Source organism: Bos indicus x Bos taurus, chromosome 5 (assembly GCF_003369695.1).
Source record: "Bos indicus x Bos taurus breed Angus x Brahman F1 hybrid chromosome 5, Bos_hybrid_MaternalHap_v2.0, whole genome shotgun sequence".
Lineage (NCBI taxonomy): Eukaryota > Metazoa > Chordata > Mammalia > Artiodactyla > Bovidae > Bos > Bos indicus x Bos taurus.
The window spans coordinates 80,978,094-81,003,831 of record NC_040080.1 but is presented as its reverse complement, the minus strand read 5'-3'; the positions used below and the strand labels follow the sequence as shown (position 1 = coordinate 81,003,831).

The 25,738-nt window shown below is 36.5% G+C and overlaps 1 protein-coding gene across 1 annotated transcript in view; it reads right to left on the bottom strand.

The window, feature by feature from the left end:
- Nucleotides 1-25,738, bottom strand: part of PDZRN4 (PDZ domain containing ring finger 4) — a 432,600-nt gene that overhangs the window by 50,005 nt on the left and 356,857 nt on the right. The window contains 1 exon segment of the mRNA XM_027542592.1: nucleotides 24,272-24,374. Coding sequence (XP_027398393.1) covers nucleotides 24,272-24,374 — 103 coding nt within the window.

Sequence of the window (25,738 nt, the reverse complement as noted above, 5' to 3'; positions counted from 1 at the left end):
CATATAACTAATTATGAGAGACATGCAGCACAATTTATAATAGCTAGGATATGAAAACAAGCTAAATGTCCAGCAACAAAGGAATGTAAATAAAGAAGATGTGGTAGACATATACAGTGGAATATTACTCATCCATAAAAAGGAATGGGATCCTGCTATTTTCAGAGACATGGATAGACCTAAAGGCTGTCATACAGAGAGGTTAGAAAGATGAAAACAAATATATAATTTGCTTATATATGTAATCTAGAAAAATGGTACAGATGAACTTATATGCAAAGCAGAAATAGACATACATGTAGAAAACAAACATGGATACCAAGCAAGGAAGGAGTGGGTGGGATGAATTGGGAGACTGAGTTTGACACATATACACTACCATGTATAAAAAAAGATAACTAATGGGAACCTGTTGTATAGCACAGAGAACTCCCCTCAATAGTCTACCATACACTGATACTAGCATAGCCTAGCATCTCCTTTCCTGCTGCAAAACCACAGAATATATAAGAAAAGTATATATTGAAAAGAATCACAATAATGCTTTAAAATAAGAAAGGCATATTGGAAACTTTGAGAAATCTCTGAAAGAGGAAAAGCAGAAGGGTTCACGTTAAAGCCTAAGCTCAAAAAGGAGAGAATGAGTGCCAAAGGTTTGATTTTAAAGCAGCACTGAACCAGCTAGACAAGGCAGGAGCCTCCAGACACACAGGAGGGTGGTGGTGCATTGCACACAGCAGGTTCATCCAGCCCCATTCTCCCTGCCAGCTTAGAACACCAAAAGCCACAGGGCAGCTTGCTTAACCCTCCCCAAATCCCCAAGCAGTGAGGCTGTAGTAGCTCCAAACCTAGATATATAAACCCAATTAAGTCCAGGTGGAACTGTTCTTGGTTTAGGAGGAAAGGCAGTGTAGTATTATGGAAACAAAGGAAGAAGAACATCTCAAGAAGATGCACATGGCAGGTAGCACTAAATTTGCAGCTGAAATAGTAGGGAAGTAGAAAGTATACCTGGATTTGGTCATTCTGCTATTACTTGTCATCCTCAAATCACATTGAATAAATGAGATTTTGAAAAAGTTGCAGAGAGTCAAACTCTTCTTTTAAGACATTGAGGAAAAAGAATAGAGAAGATGAAAGTCAGAGATCCAAACAGGCTCCATTTAAGGGCTTTTCTTTTTTTTTTTTTTTTTCTTTTACATAAAGAACTTTTGAATGTGTTTGGGCCTGCTATGACATTCAGAACAGTTCTCCTTGTGTGCAGTTTACAACTCATGTTTCAAGGGCTTGACACAGACCCTATCCTCCATAAGATGTGGAGTTTCTTTTCTTATTGATCATTTTCTCCTTCTTTCTTAAATATTCTCCACTCAAGGTGATGAAATTGAGATTGCAATGGTTAAATGATGGAAAATACATATAAATATACACATACAAAATATTTAAATATATATTCCAGTCATTGTACTGTGAGTTCTCATACATTATCTCATTTAATATTAAGAAATATTTATTGCTAATATTCTCTTCTTTGCCAAGATGAGGAACCTAAAGCAGCAAGAGGTCACACAAGTACTAAGCAGTGGAGTTTGACTTGAGTATACTTCAAGCTGATTCCTAATGTACCCAAATATAATTTTTCCTCCAGTCAGAATGATACAATTAGATCTTCACTTTGTGGGTAATAACGTTTTGAAGGCTTTTCTTACAATGAAAGCATAGGTTATTTATAGGGGACAAAACTGATGATTTAATGAAGGTAATTTATCTTATATAGTTGGAATATAAGCGAAATAATTTGGATGTCGAAAATCTAGAATCTTTTTTATGTGATTCATCTGATATTTTTAAGATACTGATCACTTTCATTATTATATTACATGATTACTATAGTTCTGCATGTGTTCAAGACCTATAAGAAAAATGACAAGAAATGATCATAAAAATAACTTCTCCATACCTGAGAGAACTCCCTGAGAGAACATTCAGGTTTCTCTGCTTTTGACAGACATAAAGAATAGAACCTGCATATGGAATGATCAGTCTGGTATTGAGTTGTAATAATATTAACATATTTCCTCCTCTGAAAATCAGAGCATAAAACTAAAACTAACTCAATATACACATGTACTGCCACCTCTATGAATTACCATGGGTCCTACAGTTTATTTATCCTGTATTTGGTATTATTGCATGAGATTGCATTACTAAAAATATTTAAAGTGGATAAATCCCAAAGTACATCACTGGAAATTTTTGGACCTGTAAATTAGTATAGACCAGGAGTAATGAGATTACATTACTAAAAATATTTAATTTTTAAAATTATTTAATTAAATTATATAATATTCATTTAAATTATATTATATTTAATATTTGGACATGTAAATTAATATAGACTTGGAGTAATGAGATTGCATTACTAAAAATATTTAAACTGGATAAATCCCAAAGTACATCAATGGAAATTTTTGGACCTGTAAATTAATATAAGACCAGGAGCTGACTGTGGCTCAGATTATGAACTCCTTATTGCCAAATTCACACTTAAATTGAAGAAAGTAAGGAAAATCACTAGACCATTCAGCTATGACTTATCAAATCCCTTATGATTACACAGTGGAAGTGATAAATAGACTCAAGGGATTAGATCTGATAGAGTGCCTGAAGAACTATGAACAGACATTCATGACATTGTACAAGAGGCAGTGATCAAGACCATTCCCAAGAAAGATGCAAAAAGGCAAAATGGTTGTCTGAGAAGGCCTTACAAATAGCTGAGAAAAGAAGAGAAGCAAAAGGCAAAGGAAAGATATACCCATTTGAATGCAGAGTTCTAAAGAATAGCAAGGAGAGAGAGAGATAAGAAAGCCTTCCTTGTGATCAATGCAAAGAAATAGAGGAAAACAATAGAATGAGAAAGACTAGAGGTGTCTTCAAGAAAATTAGAGATACCAAAGGAAAATTTCATGCAAAGATGGGCACAATAAAGGACAGAAATGGTATGGACCTAACAGAAGCAGAAGGTATTAAGAAGAGGTAGCAAGAATACACAGAAGATCTACACAAAAAAGATCTTCATGACTCAGATAACCATGATGGTGTGATTATTCACCTAGAACCAAACATCCTGGAACGTGAAGTGAAGTGGGCCTTAGGAAGCATCACTAAGAACAAAACTAGTGGAGGTGATAGACATCCAGTTGAGTTATTGCAAATCCTAAAAGATGATGCTGTGAAAATGCTGCACTTAATATGCAAGCAAATTTGGAAAACTCAGCAGTGGCCACAGGACTGGAAAAGGTCAGTTTTCATTTCAATCCTAAAGAAAGGCCTTGCCAAAGAATGTTGATTTGAATAATTGTCCTCATCTCACATGCTAGCAAAGTAATGCTCAAAATTCTCCAAGCCAGGCTTCAACAGTATGTGAAACAGGAACTTCCAAATGTTCGAGCTGGGTTTAGAAAAGGCAGAGGAACCAGAGATCAAATTGCCAACATCTGTTGGATCATAGAAAAAGCAAGATAGTTCCAGAAAAACATCTACTTCTGCTGTATTGACTATGCCAAAGCCTTTGACTATGTGGATCACAACAAACTGTGGAAAATTCTTCAAGAGATCGGAATACCTGGCTACCTGACCTGTCTCTTGAGAAGTCTGTATTCAGGTCAAAAAACAACAGTTAGAACTGGACTTGGAATAACAGACTTGCTCCAAATTGGGAAAGGAGTATGTCAAGGCTGTATATTTCACCATGCTTATTTAACTTATATGCTGATTACATCATGCAAAATGCCGGGCTGGATGAAGCACAAGCTGGAATCAAGATTGCTGGGAGAAATATCAATAACCTCAGATATGCAGGTGACACCACCCTTATGGCAGAAAATGAAGAAGAAATAAACAGCCTCTTGATACAAGTGAAAGAGGAGAGTGAAAAAGTTGGCTTAAAACGTATCATTCAGAAAACTAAGATTATGGCATCCGGTCCCATCACTTCATGGCAAATAGATGGAGAAACTATGGAAACAGTGAGAGACTTTATTTTCTTCAGTTTCAAAATCACTGCAGATAGTGACTGCAGCCATGAAATTAAAAGATGCTTGCTCCTTGGAAGAAAAGCTATGACCAACCTAGACAGCATATTAAACAGGAGAGACATTACTTTGCCAACAAAGGTCCGTCTAGTCAAAGCTATGGGTTTTCCAGTAGTCATGTATGAATGTGAGAGTTGGACTGTAAAGAAAGCTGAGCACAGAAGAATTGATGCTTTTGAACTGTGGTGTGGAAAAGACTCTTGAGAGTCCCTTGGATGGCAAGGAGATACAACAGTCCATCCTAAAGGAAATCAGTCCTGAATATTCATTGGAAGGACTGATGGTGAAGCTGAAACTTCAATTCTTTGGCCACCTGATGCGAATAATTGACTCATTTGAAAATACCCTGATGCTGGGAAAGATTGAAGGTGGGAAGAGAAGGGGATGACACAGGATGAGATATTTGGATGGCATCACCATCAGACATAAGTTTGAGTAAGCTCCAGGAGTTGGTGATTGACAGGGAAGCCTGGCTTGCTGCAGTCCATGGGGTCACAAAGAGTCAGACATGACTCAGCGACTGAAATGAGTGAATGAAATTAATATAGAAGAAAGTCAATAATAGAAACTCTGATGGTCATCTGGGATATCTGAAGGAGAAAAACAAAAGTTTTGAGCCCCTTTCACTTTCATTTTGGAGGAGACAATTTTATCACTTTCAGTGCATATCAGAAGGAGGTGATTAAATCATTTCTAAAACTACAAATAGTAGTGTTTTCACTTAGAGAATCACAGCTTTCTTATTATTTCCCAGCTAAATTCTCTTGTGTTCTTTTTGTTAAAGAATTTAATGAAGAGCTATAAAACTTTGAAAGAATTCAAGACTTTTTAATTTTAAAAGAATTTAAAACTTTTGCTTAAAGGGATCCACAATTGCCTTTATTTGGTAGGTGCATGCATGCATGCTCAGTCGCTTCGGTCATGTCCAACTCTTTGAGACCCTAATGACTGTAGCTTTCCAAGCTCCTCTGTCCATGGGATTCTCCAGGAAAGAACACTGGAGTGGGTCGCCATGCCCTCCTCCAGGGTATCTTCTTTACCCAGGGATCGAACTCACATCTCTTATGTCTCCTGCATTGGGAGGTGTGTTCTTTACCACTAGTGCCACCTGTGAAGCCCTATTTTAGAAGATATTCATGTATAGATGAATGGAAGAAAACATTCTTTAAGGATTATGAACTCCATGGCTGAAAAAATGTGTAACAGCTGTTTGTAGCTCCTCTAGTTACTTATTCCTTCCCTGGTGGCTCAGACAGTAAAGAACCTGCCTGTAATGCAAAAGACTTGGGTTTGATCCCTGGGTTGGGAAGATTCCTTGGAGAAGGGAATGGCAACCCACTCCAGTATTCTTGTCTGGAGAATTCCATGGACAAAGGGACTGTCCCTGCAGTCACAAAGAATTGGACACAACTGAGTGACTAACACCTTCTCTTTCACCAGTCATTTATAAACATCCCCTGAAAACATACTATCCTTGCAATGGTTATTTAGGAGTTTTAGAGCTCTCTCAGAAGATAAATTACAGGTGATCACCTTTTAGGATGAGTTAGTTTTGATTTTTTATTTGTTTATAAAAGGAAAGTGAAATGTTATATAGTCTTGAAAATTATACACTCCAGAAAAGAATACGTACTCAATTACATGCCAAAGGGAATATGAATAATGAAACAAAAAATATCTGTTACTTTTATTACTATATTTTTTTCAAAGGAATCCAGATTGGAAAAGAAGAAGTAAAGCCCTCACTGTTTGCAGATGACATGAGCCTCTACATAGAAAATCCTAAGCAGGCCATCAGAAAATTACTAGAGCTAATCAATGAATATAGTAAAGTTGCAGTATATAAAATTAATAGAAAGACATCCCTTGCATTCCTATAAACTAACAATGAAAAATCAGAAAGAGAAATTAAGAAAATAATCCCATTCACCATTGCAATGAAAAGAATATAATACTTAGGAATAAATTTACCTAAAGAAACAAAAGACCTGTTTACAGAAAATTATAAAACACTGATGAAAGAAATCAAAGATGACACAAATAGATGAAGAACTATATCATGTTCTTGGACTGTAAGAATCAATATAGTGAAAATAAGTATACTACCCAAAGCAATCTATAGATTCAGTGCAATTCCTATCAAACTACCAATGATATTTTTCACAGAACTAAAACAAATAATTTCGTTTGTATGGAAATACAAATAATTTGTATGGAAACAAAAAAGACCCCGAATAGTCAAGGCAATCTTGAGAAAGAAGAATGGAACTGGAAAAATCAACCCTTCCTAACTTCAGACTATACTACAAAAGCTATAGTTATCAAGACAATATGGTACTGGCACAAAGACAGAAATATAGATCAATGGAACAAAATAGAAAGTCCAGAGATAAATCCATACCCCTATGGACACCTTATCTTTAACAAAGGACACCTTATCTTTGACAAAATATTCAATAGAGAAAAGACATCTCTTCAACAATAGTGCTGGGAAAACTGGTCAACTACATGTTAAAGAATGAATCTAGAACTCTTTCTAACCCCATACACAAAAATAGACTCAAAATGGATTAAAGACCTAAATATAATACCAGAAACTACAAAACTCTTAGAGAAAAACATAGGCAGAACACTCTCTAATATAAATCACAGCAAGATCCTCTATAACCCACCTGCCACAGTAATGGAAATAAAAAGAAAAATAAACAAATGGGACCTAATTAAACTTAAAAGCTTTTGCACAATAAAGGTAACTATAAGCAGGTGAACAGACAGCCCTCAGAATGGGAGAAAATAACAGCAAATGAAACAACTGACAGAGAAATAATCTCCAAAATACACAAGCAGCTCATGAAGCTCAATACCAGGAAAACAAACAACTCAATCAAAAAGTGGGCAAGAGACCTAAACAGACATTTGTCCAAAGAAGACATTCAGATGGTTAGATATAGATAGATATGTGCTTCAGTCATGTCTGACTCTGTGCGACCCCATAGACGGCAGCCCATCAGGCTACCCCATCCCTGGGATTCTCCAGGCAAGTATACTGGAGTGGAACACACAAAAAGATGCTCAACATCACTCATTACTAGAGAAATGCAAATCAAAACCAGTATGAGTACCATCTCATACCGGTCAGAATGGCCATCATCAAAAAGTCTACAAACAATAAATGCTGGAGAGAGTGTGGAATACACTGTTGGAGATAATGCAAACTGGTACAGCCACTATGGAGAACAGTGTGGAGATTCCCTAAAAAATGGGAATAGAACTGCCATATGACCCAGCAATCTCACTGCTTGGCATACACCCCAAGGTAACCAGAATTAAAAGAGACATGTACCCCAATGTCCATTGCAGCACTATTTACAATAATAGCTAGTGCATGGAAGCAACATAGATGTCCATCAGCAGATGCATGAATAAGGAAGTTGTGGTATGTGTACACAATGGAATATTTCTCAGCTATAAAAAGGAACACAATTGAGTCAGTTCTAATAAGGTGGATGAACCTGGACCAATTATACAGATTGAAGTAAGTCAGAAAGTGAAAGACAAATACTATATATTAATGCATATATCTGGAATTTAGAAAGACAGTAATGACAATCCTACATGCAGGGCAGCAAAGGGAACACAGATATAAAGAACAGACTTTTGGACTCAGTGGGAAAAGGCGAGGGTGGGATGATTTGAGAGAATAGCATTCAAACATGTACATTATCATATGTAAAATAAATGACTGGTGCAAGTTTGACACATGAAGAAGAGCACCCAAAGCTGGGGCTCTGCGACAACCCAGAAGGATAGGGTGGGGAGGGAGATGGGAGAGGGGTGGGAGATGGTGGGGACACATGTATATTTGTGGCCGATTCATGTTGATATATGGCAAAAACCATCACAATATTGTAATTATCCTCCAAATTAATTAATTAATTGAAAAAAACTAAAAAAAAAAATTAAAAATATAAGAAAGAAAAAGAGGAAATGTTTGTCCAGCATCTGCTAATAACTAGCTGTGCTAGTTGAATTTTTAACCTTCAAGGCCTTTAGTTTTCTCTGTTAACTCAGTCAGTTATCCTTCGGCAGCCATCATATAGTTCAAATTCCACCATGTCAAAGTTCTCTTAATTTTAATTCTCTTCTATCCAAACACTATTTAACTATTCTTTATCCAAATGTGTTTACTTCTATTTTAAAGTTTTGCTTCTATCTCTTATTATGACTTGATTATTAATGTTAGGTAGGAAGTTAGGCATGAGCAACGGAAAGGTGGCCTAGCTGAAAAGGATGTAAGCTGATCTCTAAAACCTACCCCAGACACGCCCAGAAGAGCTCACAGATATGCTACAAAAATAGCCACAGAGACTTTTCCAACTCCTGTGGCCTAGGCACATCGTGAGTGCAAACCAACTACAGGTGCTTCTCCAATTCAGGAACCTGAGCTCTTGATGCACAGCTGTGTCCTCAAGTGACCTTAGGCAGTTGGGACCATATTAAGTGTTTGTAAATATTCTTACATTCAACATAAAGTCAGTGAATAATCAGTTCACAAAGGAAGACAGTAAACAGGAAGAACACAAATAATAAAATGACATTAGTAACTCTTTACTTATTAATCATTATTCTAAATGTGGATGGATCAAATTTTCTGATCAAAAAGCACAGAGTGACTGGACAGATTGAAAAAAAAAAAAGACAAACAAGGCCCAACTATATGCTGCCCACTTTGAGAGTCACTTTGACCTTATGAAACATATACGCTAAAAGTGAGTGGACAGAAAAGATACTTCGCGCAAGTAGAAACCAAATGAGAGCAAGGATAGCTATATTTATATCAGAAAAAAATAGATTGTAAGTCAAAAGTCATAACAATATAAAAGCAGGTCATTATATAATGATAAAGGAGTCAATTTGTCAAGAGGATATAACAATTGTAAAAGTATACACATGTAGAATCAGAGTATGTATATATATTAAACAAACCCTAGAAGACCGAAGGGAAAAATAGAGAACAACACAACAATAATAGAGAGATTCAACACCCCACTTTCAATAATGGATAGATCATCAATAAGAAATCAATAACAAAGCACTGAAAATCAGTAAGGATATACTGAAAATCAATACAGAAATATTGGACTTGAAATACAATTGACCGTTGAACAACAGAGTTTTGAACTACACAGGCAACTTTATATGTGGATTTTTAAAAAAATGAATGCATGTTACAGTGCTCCACAATCTATGGTTGGTTGAATCTATGGTTGTGGAACCATGGACATAGAGGGCTGACTGTAAACTTACATACTTTTTAATATATTTGATTGCAAGGGACAGTTCCCCCCTCCCCCAATCTCCCTCATTGTTCAAGGGCAACTGTATATGTTAGACCAAATGAACCTGATGAATAAAGAACATTCAATCTAGCAGCAGCATCAGAATACATTTCTTCTAAAGCACACACAGAACAGTGTCCAAAGTACATCAAATGTCAAATCACAAACCAAGCTTGGCAAATTCAGAAAACTGACATCATATCAAGTATCATTTCCGACCACATGGTGTAAAGTTAGAAATCAATAATAGGAGGAAAGCTGGAAAATTTACAGATACGTGGAAACTAAAGAACACACGGCCGAACAACCAATAATAGTAATTAAAATAAGAGATAAATCAAAAAGTTTCTTGAAACCAAAATGGTAACATAATATGCCCAACCTTAAATGATGGAACAAAAGCAGTCCTAAGAGGAAAGAAAGTTAGAGTGATAAATATCGACATTAAGGGAAAAAAAGAAAAAAAACTAAAAAAACCACTTAATTTTACACTTCAAAAAACCAGCAAAAGAAGAAAAAGCTAAGCCTGAAGTTAGAAGAAGGAAAACTTGAGCTGGAATAGATAAAATACAGCCAAGAAAAACAATAAATGATCAGTGAGAGTAGGAGATTTTTTTTTTTTTAGAAGATAAAAATGGAGAAAACCTTAGCTAGACCTAAGAATAAAAGGAAGGAAAACTCGAATCAATAAAGTCAGAAAAGAAAGAGGACACATTATAATTGAGATCACAAAAATACCAAGCACCATAGGAGACTACTATGAGCAATTACACTTCACAAACTGGATAGCCTTGAAAACATGGATAAGTTCCTAGAAACCAACCATCTACCAAGACTTCATCATGAAGATATGATTTAAAAAAACAAATATAAGTAGGAGATTGAATAAGTAATCAAAAACTTCCCAACAAAGAAAAGCCCAGGACCAGACAGTTCTAGTGAATTGTACCAAACATTCAAAGAAAAATTAATGTCAGTATTTCTCAAATTCTTCCAAAAAGTTGAAGAGGAGAGAACACTCATTTTACAAGGCCAGAATTACTCTTATACCAAAACCAGATAAAATCATTAAAAAACAAGAAAACTATAAGCAAATATACCTGATGAAGGTAGGCACAAAAATTTTCAACAAAATACTAGTAAACCAAATTCAATAGCACATTAAAAGAAACATGTACCGTGGTCAAGTGGGATTTAACTTTGGGACACAAGAATGGTTCAACATATTCAAATCTGTGATATACCATATTAATAGAATGAAAGATAAAAACCATATGATCATCTCAATATATGCAGAAAAGCATTAAACAAAATTTAACTTCCTTTCATGATTAAAAACTCTCACCCAATTGAGTTTAGAAGGAATGTACCTCAACATATACATGCATGTGTGCTAAGTCACTTCAGTCATGTCCAACTCTTTGCAATCCTATGGACTGTAGCCCACCAGGCTCCTCTGTCCTTGGGATTCTCCTGGCAAAAATATTTTTGTGAGGGTTGGCATGCTCTCCTCCATGGGGGTCTTCCCGACCCAGGGATCAAACCCATGTCTCTTATGTCTCCTTCACTGGCAGGTGGGTTCTTTACCACTAGCAACACTTGGGAAGCCTGTACCTCAACATAATACAAGCCAAATATGACCAGCCTATAGCTAAAATATTCAGTGGCAAAGGGTTGAAAGTTATTCTTCTAAAATATAAGCAAGATAAAGGTGCATTCTCTCATCATTCCTACTTAATACAGCCCTGGTGATCCTAGAAAGAGTAATTAGGCAAAAAGAAGAAATAAAAAGCATCTCACTCAGGAAGAAAAAAGCAAAGTTGTCTCTGTTTGTAGAAGGCATAATCTTATGTATAGAAAATCCTAAAGATCCAAACTAAAACCATTAGAATTAATCAGTGAATTCAGTAAAATTGCCAGATACAAAATCAACACAGAGTAATCAATTCCATTTCTACATGTTAACAATGAAATAACTGAAAAAGAAATAAGGCAATCCTATTCACAATAACATCAAAACCAACAAAATTCTTAGGAGTAAATTTGACCAGGAAGATGAAAAGTCTTTACACTGAAAACTACAAGACTTTCATGAAAAAAACTGAAAAAGACACAAATAAGCTGAAAAATATCCCTTGATCCCAGATCACAAGAGTTAATATTGTTGCATCCATATTATCCAAAACCATATATAAATTGAATGCCATCCCTGTCAAAATTCCAATGATATTTTCCACAGAAGTAGAAAAAAATTTTAAATCTATATGGATCTAGAAAAGATTCCAAATAGCCAAATCTTGAGAAAAAAGAACAAAGCTGGAGGCATCACATTTCCAGATTTCAAATGATATTACAAAGTTATAGCTATCAGAATATTATGGTGCTGCCATAAAAACAGACACATTGACCAGTGGAACAAAGTGAAGAGCCTAGAAATAAACCCAAGTATATATGGTCAACTATTATTTGACACGGAAGCCAAGAATAATCAATAGGAAAAAGATACCACTTCAGTAAGTGGTACTGGGAAACCTGGGTAGTCACATGCAAAAGGATGAAATTGAAACCCTATCTTCTACCGCTTACAAAAATAAACTTGAAATGGATTTAAGATTTGAATATAAGACCTGAAACCATAAAATACCTAGAAGAAAATGAAGACAAATCTCCCTGACATTGGTCTTGGCAACTATATTTTAGATATGACACCAAAAGTACAAGCTGCAGAAATAATAAGTGAGACTACATCAAACTAAAAAGCTTCAGCACAGTAAAAAAAAAAAAAAATCAAAATAAAGAGGCAATGTACGAAAAGGGAGAAGATATCTGCAAATCACATATCATATAAAGGATTAGTATCCAAAATACATAAAAACTCATACAACTCAACAGCAAAGACAACAACAATAAAACAACAGCAAAACCCTTATTAAAAATGGGGGTAGGTCTTCCCTGAATGTCCAGTGGTTAAGACTCTGTGCTTCCAGTGCAAGGAACTTGGGTTTGATTCCTGGTGGGGGAAGATTCCACATGCTGTTTGGTGTGGCCAAAAAAATAATAAGCGTAGAGGACTTGAATAGACATTTTCCTGAAGAAGAGATACAAATGGCCAACAGGTACATGAAAAGGTGCTCAACTTCACTAGTCATCAGGTAAATAAAAATCAAAACCACAATGAAATATCACTTCATTCCTGTTAGCATGACTGTTATCAAAAAGACAGATAATAAATGTGTTAGTGAGGATGCGGAGAAAAGGGAACCCTAGTGCACTGTCAATGAGAATGTAAATTGGTTAGCCACTATGAAAAACAATATGGAGTTGCCTTATAAAAATTTAAAAAAGAACAACCAATGATCCAGGAATCCTGTTTCTGGGAATATATCCAAAAGAAACAAAAATAAGATACCAAAGCAGTGTCAGCACCCCATGTTCATTGCACCTTTCTTTATTCACAATAGCTAAGACATGGAAACTATCTAAGTGTCCATAAATCCATATGAATAAATAAAATGTGATATATATCATACATACATATGATACACACAAAATATTATTCATCAATTAAAAGGAAACCCTGCCATTAGCAACTACTTTGATGGACCTTGAGGATATCAAACTAAGTGAAATAAGTCAGACAGATAAGACTTAAACTGTGTTCTCATTTATATTTGGAGTCTAAAAAAGCCAAACTCAAAACCAGAGTAGAATGGTGGTTGTCAGGGGCTGGGCATTGTGTGATATGAGAAGATGTTGGTCACAAGGTAAAAACTTCCAGCTATAAAATGAATAACTTCTAGAGATCTAACTTACAACATGCTGACTATTATTAACAGTATTGTATTATAGCATAAAAGTTGCTAAGGGAGTAGATCTTAAATGCTCTTACCACACATACAAAAATGGTAATCATGTGAGGGGATGGGTGCATTAATCAATCTTATTGTGGCAATCATTTTGCAATATATGCATTAATCAATCATCATGTTCTTTAATTTATACAATGTTATATATCCATTATATTTTAATTATATATATATTTGATTTAAATATATAAAAATATATTTCAATAATGATATTTAAATGTTTATTTTGGACTACAAATACATAGATCAGATTTACCATAATTCTTGGTTAATCTGTATTATACACGCAAGGTTCCCTGTTACCCATACTATTGAATAAGTTAGATTGTTTAATACATAGTGAATACTGATAGATGCACCATGTAACTGAACCAGAGCATCACTGATAGCTTGCATCTTAGGGAGGAAAGGCAGAACAATCATGCCAATACAAAACACATTCTCTTAACGATTCCAACAGTTTTTTCAGAGATGATAAATTGGTGGAAGAAAATCCAAACTATAATTATTTTCTAATTAAAATTTTTCTAAAGAGTAACACTGTATTTTAAAAAAGCCATTTATTTCTAGTGCTGCATCTGCCACTTTGAATTGGCAAATGTACATGAGTTAACGTTCTAAACCCTAAAGCCAGAGAAAATATGGAGAGGTGTACTGCCTGCTACAAATGGTACTATAGACCAGACTATTGGATAGTCTATACAGACCAGAACTACTCATAGAAAATTTGTACCCTTATGTGTATGTGTTTTCTTTATAAAAACTCATAAAGTGTGGGCTGATATGTTTGAAATATTAAAATATTCATAAAATTTTCAAGGATTTGACTATGCATTTGTCTCACATTGCTTAAGTGTATTTCAAGGAAAAAATAGATGCTGACAATTCATTCCCTAACCAACACTGATGGCCCCACAGATCTCACATGTGAGGATGCTATTATTGAAAAGGTAATAAGTCGCTTCTAGAGACAGATTTAGAACTGGAACCAGACTCCTAGTTTGAATTCCTTCCACTTGATTACATTGCTTCTAAAAGGAACATTAAAATCCTTTCTTTGTCCCTATGTAAACTTCTTTGAAAGCAGAAGTCATTTGAAAATATTATTTGATATGCAAATGTTCACCTTAAACACAACCTTTCACAAACACTTTTCACTAATGCAAGAAAATCATCTGAATGTGCATCACTGAGCATCTTCAAACAAAAACTGAATATCAGCATTTTGATAAAATTCATACATGCAGTATAAGGAATCTTCATTTTATATCTAGATTCCTCTTCAAAGAAATGTTCCCTTGGTTACAGTGTTTAATAACCAATTTGGAAGGTTCAAGTTGCTTTTCATTGTTTTCTTAGGAAATTAGGTTTAGTGTTTTCATAATCAGTGAGGCAAAAGACAAATTTTCCTCATATTTGTTTTATGAAATTACATGACCAAATTAACAGCTCAACTAATTTCATTTCTTTCAGTAAAAAATTGAAAAGAATTACAGTAACTTTGATGACTATTTCCAACTTTGTGTCATTTTCTTTCTAGTCATTCATTAAGGAAGACTTTTTTTTTTTTTTAATAGAGACTCATGACTTAGGAAAACTGTTCAATTTAATAAGATCGGTATTCAAATTGGGAAATTCTGAGTCACCTCTGCTTGGAATATTAGGACAATATAGAATGGGATTACAAAGTCTCAGCCTCCACTAAGGTTCAACAAGTATAAAAACCAGGAAAACCATACAATGTACTGTGCAATAGGACATTTCTGAAAGTGGAAGAGGATGCCATTCATAACTAAATTGAACAGTAGTCATACATGCAGACAGTTTAGGGCAAACCAGGACATCTGATTATCCTAATAAATACTGAACCCTAGTCCATTCTTTACCTATGTAAATTAGCATGTCTATTTGCTAGGGTCCTCCAACTTATAAGTTTGGGGTAAAACATGCAGATTTTCTTTGTTAGAAAGGCAATCAGAAAAATCCAGATTTCCTTCTTTTACAACCTGGTACAAGTGTATGTTAACTGTTTATTCTAACAACCGGATTATTAGTTGAATTATTATGAGAAAAAAAAAAGACTTTCACAACTCTATTACAAAATTCTCTTCTTCTTTGCCTTCATTTTGTTGTTGATGTTTAGTTGCTAAGTGAAAGTTCCTCAGTCATGTCCGACTCTTTGCGACCCCATGGACTATACAGTCCATGGAATTCTCCAGGCTAGAATACTGGAGTGGGTAGCCTTTCCCTTCTCTATGCAATCTTCCTAACCCAGGGATCAAGCCCAGGTCTCCCACATTGCAGGTGGATTCTTTACCAGCTGAGCCACAAGGGAAGCCCATTTAGTTGCTAAGTCGTGTCCAACTCCATGGGCTGCATGAATTGGCTCAAACCCATGTCCACGGAGTCATACTATCCAACCATCTCATCCTCTGTTGCCCCCTTCTCCTCCTGCCCTCAATCTTTCCCAGCATCAGGGTCTTTTCCAATGAGTTGGCCCTTTGCATCAGGTGGCAAAATTATTGGAGCTTCAGCTGTAGCATCAGTCCGTCCATTGAATATTCAGGGTCAATTTCCTTTAGGATTGACTGGTTTGATCTTTCCTTCATTTATCCCTTTGAATTTGTATTCAGGCTCATAGAATAACACCAGCAGAAATGGTCAATACTTTGTTCACTCATCAAATCCTACTGGGTGGCCTTCATGAACCAGGGCATGTGCTAGACTTTCCAGGTGATATAAAGATAATTAGGAGTGGTCACTTCTATTAAAAATAAAAATCATTTAGAATAAAAATATAAGTACAAAAATCACTATAGCCCAGGGAATCATGACAAAAATATTTATGGAATATCATAGGGGAGTTCATTGATGGGAAAGTGATAGTGAGAAAGGTGTTTCAGGAGTGAAAAAGCCCATAGTAAAGACACAAATAAAGAAAAGCACACTACTAGAGTCTGGAAAAATAGAGCAGTGACAGAGTACAAAGGATCTTCAATGCCACATAGGGTATCTTAGAGTTAATTCAAGGAACAGAGCCCTACAAGATGACAAACAGGGGAGTGAGCCAATAAGAAGCGCATTTAAGAAGGGCTGGTCTGGCAGTGGGGATTGGATGGACTACAGACTATAGACTGGCCCCAGGAGATCAAGAAGTAGCCTGGAGATAAAGGAATGTCTTAGACAAAGGAGGAAGCAGTCATGATATAGGACATATAATCCTCAATATATGACAACTGGACGGTTTGGCTGCCATGATTAGGATTTAATGTGATATAACTGATATGGTGAACTGAAGTGAAAATGGTAGTCTCATTACTAGATACCTTACTGAACCAACGCCTGTCTGGCAGAACAACATGTTATCTTAAATGTTCAAATTAATAAAAATATATTCACACTTCATCTAGATTAGTTTTCAATTCAATACAGTTCCCCAAAGAATGAACTTATTAACATGATTTTTAAATGGATGATTTTATTGCTCAAGAGGTAAGTGGTATGAAGTTATTTTAGATATTTTATTAATAATTCTAAAATGGAACTAACAAGTGGAAGGAAATAGATTGGTGAACTGTAAAGCACCCAGTCAATTAAAAAATTCTGAAGATTCTATATTTTCACACTGCACACTATTTTCTCTTTCCCTGATGTCTAACACAACATATGGATACTATATAGTCTGTTTATGAGTTATGTTTTATACCCAAACGCACTCCTGCTATCACTTTTTCAAACTTCATAGTACATTTCTCAGAGACTATACCTGTATGTAGGTCAGAAAGCAACAGTTAGAACTGGACATGGAACAACAGACTGGTTCCAAGTAGGAAAAGGAGTACGTCAAGGCTGTATCGGAGAAGGCAATGGCACCCCACTCCAGTACTCTTGCCTGGAAAATCCCATGGACGGAGGAGCCTGGTAGGCAGCAGTCCACGAGGTTGCTAGGAGTCGGACATGACTGAGCGACTTCACTTTCACTTTTCACTTTCATGCATTGGAGAAGGCAATGGCACCCCACTCCTGTATTCTTGCCTGGAGAATCCCAGGGACAGAGGAGCCTAGTGGGCTGCCATCTATGGGGTCGCACAGAGTCAGACACGACTGAAGCGACTTAGCAGCAGCAGCAGCAGCAAGACTGTATTTTGTCACCCTGCTTATTTAACTTATATGCAGAGTACATCATGAGAAATGCTGGGCTGGAGGAAGCACAAGCTGGAATCAAGATTGCCGGGAGAAATATCAATAACCTCAGATATGCAGAAGACACCACTCTTATGGCAGAAAGTGAAGAAGAAATAAACAGCCTCTTGATGAAAGTGAAAGAGGAGAGTGAAAAAGTTAGCTTAAAACTCAACATTAAGAAAACTAAGATCATGGCATCTGGTCCCATCATTTCATGGCAAATAGATGGAGAAACAGTGGAAACAGTGGCTAAGTTTATCTTGGGGGGCTCCAAATCACTGCAGATGGTGATTGCAGCCATGAAATTAAAAGACGCTTACTCCTTGGAAGGAAAGTTATGACCAACCTAGATAGCATATTAAAAAGCAGAGACATTACTTTGTCAACAAAGATCCGTCTAGTCAAGGCTATGGTTTTTCCAGTGGTCATGTATGGATATGAGTTTGACTATAAGGAAAGCTGAGCACTGAAGAATTGATGTTTTTGAACTGTGGTGTTGGATAAGACTCTTGAGAGTCCCTTGGACTGCAAGGAGATCCAACCAGTCCATTCTAAAGGAGACCAGTCCTGTTCATTGGAAGGATGGATGTTGAAGCTGAAACTTCAATACTTGGCCACCTGCTGTGAAGAGCTGACTCATTGGAAAAGACTGATGCTGGGAAAGATTGAGGGCAGGAGGAGAAGGGGACGACAGAGAATGAGATGGTTGGATGGCATCACCAGCTCGATGGACATGGGTTTGGGTGCACTCTGGGAGTTGGTGATAGACAGGGAGGCCTGGTGTGCTGCGGTTTATGGGGTCACAAGGAGTTGGACATGACTGAGTGACTGAACTGACTGTAAGAGTCAGAGTTGTTTACTTGGGGAGGCTCTCAGTTCTCTGTCCACTGTGGAGTTTTACAAGCTTGCTTAACTATCCCTTGTTGAAGAACTTACAAACTGGATATAGGAGTGGATTAGAGAACATGTCAAATATGAGATTCTATGAATTTATAATATTATGACTAGAAAAATTAATTTTAATGGAGTCAAAAATCTATTTCATTACATAGTTCTTTTTGTTTCTCCATGTTTTAGCCCTTTCCTTAGAAAGGTTTAACTGAAACAAAAATAGCACTAGGATTAGAACCCCTAACATAAAGAACAAATACCTTTATAATAGCCAAGATATGAAAACAAACTATGTATCAATAGATGAACAGATAAAGAAGGTGTAGTATACATATATATATATATATATGCACATATATATGTATGTGCATAAAATGAACTATCATTCAGCCATGAGAAAGATGGAAATTCTTTCATTTGTGACATAGATAGATTTTGGTATTATGCTAAGTTAAATTAATTAGATAGAGAAAAATAAATATGCATGGTATCACTCATGTGGAATCGAAACAAAACAAAATAAAGTCAAACACAGAAATGGGGTGTAGAAAAAATGGTTGCCAGGGGCTAGGGGGTGAGGTAAATAGGGAGAGCTCAGTAAAACAGAACAAACTTGAAAAAAGAACAAATACCTATTAAAAAGGGAGAGGATATCTGTCATAACTTCATGGTGGTCTCAAGCTCCTTTCCAATTCCCTTGTACAAAAGGTGGAAAGGGACTGCACTGCTCAAAGTTTGGTTCATGGAGACAGCAGTAAGAACCCTCATATATTCCTTCGTCAAATACTGAGTACCAGATTTGAGACAGGTGATAGGATGCAATGATGAACAGGCAGAGAAGGCTTCTGCCCTCACAGACTAGAAAGGAGACATATAGCTCTTACGTATGCACACTAGGGACATTTTTCTGAAAGCTGGCTCACAAATCATGAATCTGTCCAAAAAGATATGATTAAAATCTCACTAATGCTTATTCTCTTGTTAGCTATTTTTTTGAATGAACATGTCTTTGATTCAAAATTCTCTTTTCTTTAACTATGTGAGAGAGATTATATACTTAAATTCTCACAAATATTCTGCACATATTCACAGGGATCCAGACCTGGGAAATAAATTTTGCAAAATGACACTTCTCAGCAGAGCACAAGGGTTTACTTATGCTTTGCATAAGAATTGCTAAGAGGTAGCTAATTAATATGCTTAATGCTCTTTCTTGTTTATAGCCCAAGTTGGATTTTCAGTTAACATTATATAGAACTCTGACATGTACTTGTCTTTCTCTCTTTACCATCTGTCCAAGCAAATTTCTAAACGCCCTTTCACAGTGATGACAATGTACAGACAAGGGCAACTCTATGAGTACTTAGGCTGTTGGATGTTTCTTCAGCTTATTTTAGGCCAAGGAATAACAACAATTTCAAGTAGCATTTCTAAGTGATGAAAATCACCAGGCTTAGAAATGTTGCTAAAATTACTTGCTTGTTGTGTCTAACATGATATTTTATACTATCAAAATGCTGCACTTATTAATTTTCTGACTTTCCGCTCTCAACATCGAATTTTGAGAGTTGATTGCAAATGCTGCAGAAAATTCAACATCTTCTCTGCCCTCCTGCAACAGCAAACATATCTCTATTAAGAGTTGGACAAAAGAGCTCTATATTTCTCAAAGCCTTTCCCTTTAAATTATTTCTGGTAGAGGCTGGATGTGAGATCTGCCTGTGACTTGCTAAAGGCTATTTATGATTTATTTCAACCTTTAGCTGGCTCTATGAAAGAAAAAAATGAACAAAGTTGAAAATACAGAAAAAGAGTGCTTAATCCTCAGTGTTATTTCAGTGAAAGTCAGGACCCTGACTCTTATGAAGGCTGTATTGTGTAAATTTTTATGTTTTTATTTTTTCCCTCAAAGTTAAAATTAAAATCCTTTATCATTTTTAATTAGAAAACAGTGCTATTGTTTTTGAAAAAAGATCAAATTTCAAGCTGTGAGTCTTTTAATAAAGACTGGTCTGCTGAGATTTTTCTGAAGCACTGAGGGGAAATGTAAAACCCAGTCAAATAATTTTCCTGGGGAAAGTGGTGATAGGTCATGGTGAGATATGGGTGTCATTAAAATTTCATAGAGGTCCCTACCCCACCAGAGTCACCATAGCATTGACATACTGACTACAGTATCTCCAAAGACGTGCTTGCTGTCTATCATGGCTCTGAGGGGAGCAGTTACCATCTTTCTATAGAGTAATCTGCGTGTTAGAGAGTCCCTAAATGTGTATTTATAGAGATATTCAGGTCTGTTTTGGTCTATTGGGTCAAAAATTCCCACACTAAAAGTCCCTAAATATGTATCCACAAGATAGATCAGCTTTGGTTCACTGAGTCGATAGTAAGTAGGCCTTTTAAAAAGATGCCTAAATATTAATAATTGCATAGTTTGCTTTCAGCAAGTTCAGAAATGCAGTTCTGTACACTTTGTCTTTTAAGAGTAGATTTATTATGCTAGTTTCAGTGGATGCCAGAAGCTGTGTTTCACTCTGGCCTATGATATTTTGCTTTTAGAAAGTCAGAAGAAGAAAGCCCCCCAGAGCACAGACTATTAAAGCTAGAAGATAAGATGTGGAAGCACGGACACAGGCAGAGCCTCAGGGCAGGGTGAATGCTGCCTTCCAGACCGTATCTTACCACCGCCTCTGTCATCAGCCAGGTCCCATTCCCCCTTTTTCCTCTCACTGGTAGGCTGGAGACTACTTGCCCACCTTCAAGCTCATTCCAGCATCAGAGGGATCCTGTGAGGACTGCAGAACCTGGCCAGGCTCTCCTTCAGCAACTTTGCATCTCATTGTAAAAGCCAAAGGTCCCTCAAGATATGCCCCTACTCATTCTGAGTTTGCCTCATACTGCTGCCTGTCTATCCCCTTTGCCCGGTCCCCAGAGTACACTGGCCTCTGCTGTACCTGGGCACATCCAGGAGTGGTCCTGCTTTTGGCCCTTCGTATCCATGCTTGCCCTCTGTTCTATCTGGAAAGCTGCTCTCTCAGAATCCACATGGCTAGTTCTCTTCAGGTCTCTTAAGAGAGCAGCCCTCCCTGACCACCTGTATGAGACAGCAACACCTCATCCCCAAACCATGCATTTCCTTCCTCTGTTACCCAAACTGCTTGTTCTCCACGAGGACTTAATCACCATCTGATATAATGCATCTTCACTTGTTTTCTGCCCATCTCTGTCCCCTAAAGGTTAAGCTCCACTGGAGTAAAGGCTTTATCAATCCTAAATAAAAACCTAGATAAAAACCTGGCATCTTTTTTAACTGCTCATTAAATATTTATGGTACAACTGAACAAAAACAGATGAAAAGGAGTCATATCTCTACTTTCCCAATTGCCTATCAATGTGTTTTCATTTTTAAGCTGAAGAGGAATGAGTATCTCTTTCTGAGATGAAGTCCTCTGTTTGACCATTAGACCTCAGGTTCCCATAATACTCTCTGAGTGGCATAAAACTGGTCCTTCTTGAAGGACCATGGCATTCTCTGCATCCCCCCAACTTCTGGGTTATTAACAGAGTTTCTGGAGAAGCTGGGATCATCTGAGCTAGTCACAGAAACACTGGACCAGTCTGCTTCTAAGTGTAATAGCATGTAAAGGCAGCATTTCTAAATCTCCCCCCACTTAATGTGGTGAGCACAGTCAGTTCTGGTGATAGCAGTGGGCTCACTAGGTCTCACAGTCCCATCTGACGCAATCAAGAGGGATGGTGTGTGACACTCTGCCATGTTAGTGTAACACACTGTGAGGTATAGAGTAGAATCACTCTCTTCTAAAGTTGGTCCATTATCCTTGGGTCTTCCCCAGTGCCTCCACTCCCCCATTAGCCATGCAGATATTCTCAACTGTACCCTTCCTCCTGACCGAAGCCTGTCACAGTAACTTATTCCTTATTTAAATTTCACTGGAACATTCTTTATTTCAATAACTCAGAAAGGTGCCTTTGGCAAGAGAATCACAGCTGACAGCCAAGTAATGACTAGGATTCTGTGATTAGTTCAGATTACAGGCTACAGAAGACCTGTCTGAGCATTTACCACTGTCATCACACCGATGCTGGCCTCTATTAGGGGTTGACATTGGTTGGAAAAGAGGATGTGGTTCAGCTAGAGTAAGCACTAGAGAATCTGACTGTATTGTAATAGTCAATGACATGCTAATTATTGAAAATAATTTTTACTGTGACTCTGCTTAGCCTAAGCAAGTCTCTCTCCCATACCCTTCCCTAGTACACAGATGTATTTTATTTATTTATTTATTTTTAATTTTATTTTTAAACTTTACATAATTGTATTAGTTTTGCCAAATATCAGATGTATTTTAATAAAGGTTTAAGGCACAAACTAAATAAAAAGTTGAAGTGATCTAGATAATTCCATCCCCCAAACCCAAAGCAATTAATTAACTGAAAGAAAGACATCATTTAATCTTGAATTATTTGGATAAGTGACTCAACTTTGTAATTTATTTTGCATGAATAGACAAAACTTAATGGATATTTCAGTGTATATCAGTACTTGAGGATTTATAAAACTTTTCAATCAAATTAATGGAGAGGGGGGATAAGTAATTAATGTGAACAAAAATGACAAAACCATTTACTCAGATATTGGGTATCATTGCACACTCTTCCAAATTCTGGCTGAAAAGAAATAATGATTTCTGTAATCCCCAGCAATGACTTTTGGAGGGAGCTTTCAAATAAATGTCTATTTGCTTTAGGTGAGCTTCACTGAATTGGCCTTATTTAATTTCAGATCCTCCTAAGGGAAGAGATTTCAGGATTTCCTGGTTGTAAAATGGAAGAGAACATTTTGCTGAACTTGTATGACATCATCTAAAGCATTAAAAGGGCAGATAATCATGACTTCTTTGCTGTTTACCAAAGCTTCTTTATGCCCTCAATCTACTTTATTTCCAAATGTCAGAGTAGTCTGAAACCTTTCAAAGATTCATGGACTGCAGAAACTGAGGAAATATTAGGATGAATCCTTTAACTTTTGTGCAAACTTTTAAGTAATTAATAGACAGGTTTTGGAAATTATTTCATATCATAGTACACACACTCTAACATGTACTATGTAAAGGTTAAACATGGTTTAACAACAAAGGACATGAGGTCATCTCTCTTTCTAGAAAGTCAGGGAAAATATTCTTTAAAGTACTTGAGTCATAAATAAAAAGAATATTGAGTTTTTGAAGTGAAGTTGTTCAGTCATGTCTGACTCTTTGCGACCCCATGGACTGTAGCCTACCAGGCTCCTCTGTCCATGGGATTTTCCAGGCAAGAGTACTGGAGTGGAGTGCCATTTCCTTCTCCAGGGGATCTTCCTGACTCAGGGATCGAACCCAGGTCTCCCACTTTGTAGACAGACACTTTACCGTCTGAGCCAATAGGGAAGTCATAAATAAAAAGAATATTGAGTTTGTGAAGGGGAATACAAATAATATAAAATTTAGTTTATCAATTAAAATAAAAGTACTACAGAATGAATAAAAATAGTAAACATAGTCTTGGTTTTAAATATAATTTCCTTTCCAAACTCTACTTGAAATTCTCTTATATTACAAAAAGAAGAAAAAAAATGTAGCTTCCATAATACTATTTATACAAAGCAACAAAAATGTGAGCAAATTATTTTCAGGTTTATATTATCAAAATGTTTTCCAATACACATAAAATACTAGACACCAAATAGCTGAAACAAATATTTAAAAGCTCTTAGCTTAGATATATAATAGATAAAATATGTCTCATAGTAATAAATTAATTTTTTCTTTGTTATGCAAAACCCCTCAACCATAACTTCATGGAAAAGTGTAAAGTGGTGTGAAAATGATCTTACCTCATATTCAAAGTCCTCTGTTCTGTCTGGATCAGCAGGCAAGCTGGAAAGATACTCATTGTCCTCATAAAATTCATGCTCCATCGGATGGAGAGAATGGCAGCTGTGGGGAATGTAGCAATATGATAGAAATGGATCAAAAGGGTTGTTCTCAAGATTAAAAAAAGACATTAGAATTTCACTTTAGTTTTCTCTGCTCACCAATAAGACCTATAGTGATCTAGCCTTTAAATGAACTACAGCTCAGAAAGAACAATTGCTTTTCTTTCTCCCTTTATATGAAATCCATCAATTTGATTTTCTGAGAGAATACCAAGATAATGGCTCATTGTCAGAGCTTCATTTTGTGAAGGGGCAGATGTGCCCTCTATCCTGGCAATGGTGCCATATTGATACTCTGGCTGCCTTCCATTCCATCCAGTGGACTTGATACATAGATGGGTGTGTGGCTTTTGAGACTGCAGTCTGCCCAAAGGTGGGTATTTTGTAATAAAGTACTACCAATTTCATAATTACAGCCTCAAACTGTTTCTTAAATGTGATTTTAAAAGCTCATACAGTCAGTCTTCTGAATGCATGGGTTCTGTATTTTTTTTCAATTAACCATGGATCAAAAAATCAAGTCTGAAGTTAGTTGAATCCTTAAATGCAGAATCCACAGATGTGGGAGTGAAGTGGGGATTGTATTTTTCAGTCTGTAAATTGTACTCACATTGCCTCCATTTCTTGAGACTTTCTTCCTCATTCTCCCTCATAACCCACATACACAAACACTAAAGAATGTTCACGGTGATAACTCACTGGAAACCCCTATAAACCATAGAGTTTCATAATCCTTTTAGAAAACATCTTGGGACAGAGAACTGATAAAGTAAAGGAAATGAAGGGGTTCCAGGACACTGTGTATGACTTTTATGTATCCATTAACTTTTGGGAAATGTTTTAAATAATTCATAGTAGTGCTTTCAAATTACTATATGCCATATGTATACATTATACAATATGAAGCTCTGTGTGTGTGTGTGTGTGTGTGTGTGTGTGTGTGGCTCAGTTGCTTGGTTGTGTCCTACTTTTTGTAACCGTTTGGACTGTTGCCCACCAGGCTCCTCTGCCCATGGAATTTTCTAGGCAAGAATACTGGAATGAGGTGTCACTTCCTCGCCCAAGGGATCTTCATGACCCAGGAATAGAGCCTACATCTTTTGCGTCTCCTGCACTGGCAGGTGTATTCTTTACCACTGGCACGACCTGGGAAGCCCAATGTGAAAGCTAAGCACAGTTTAGCAGCAAAGGGCATGAGGTTCTCTATGAGAATTTCAGTGAAAGAAGCCTATGTGAAATTAACCAAGGTGCCTTCAGGAAAGGTCTCTAAGTCCATTTTGAACATTAGGACAAAAATGAACTTTGTAGTATAAATTAGTCCCCTTATCTATTAATAGCTGAAAAGCCGGAAAGATCCATCCTGGT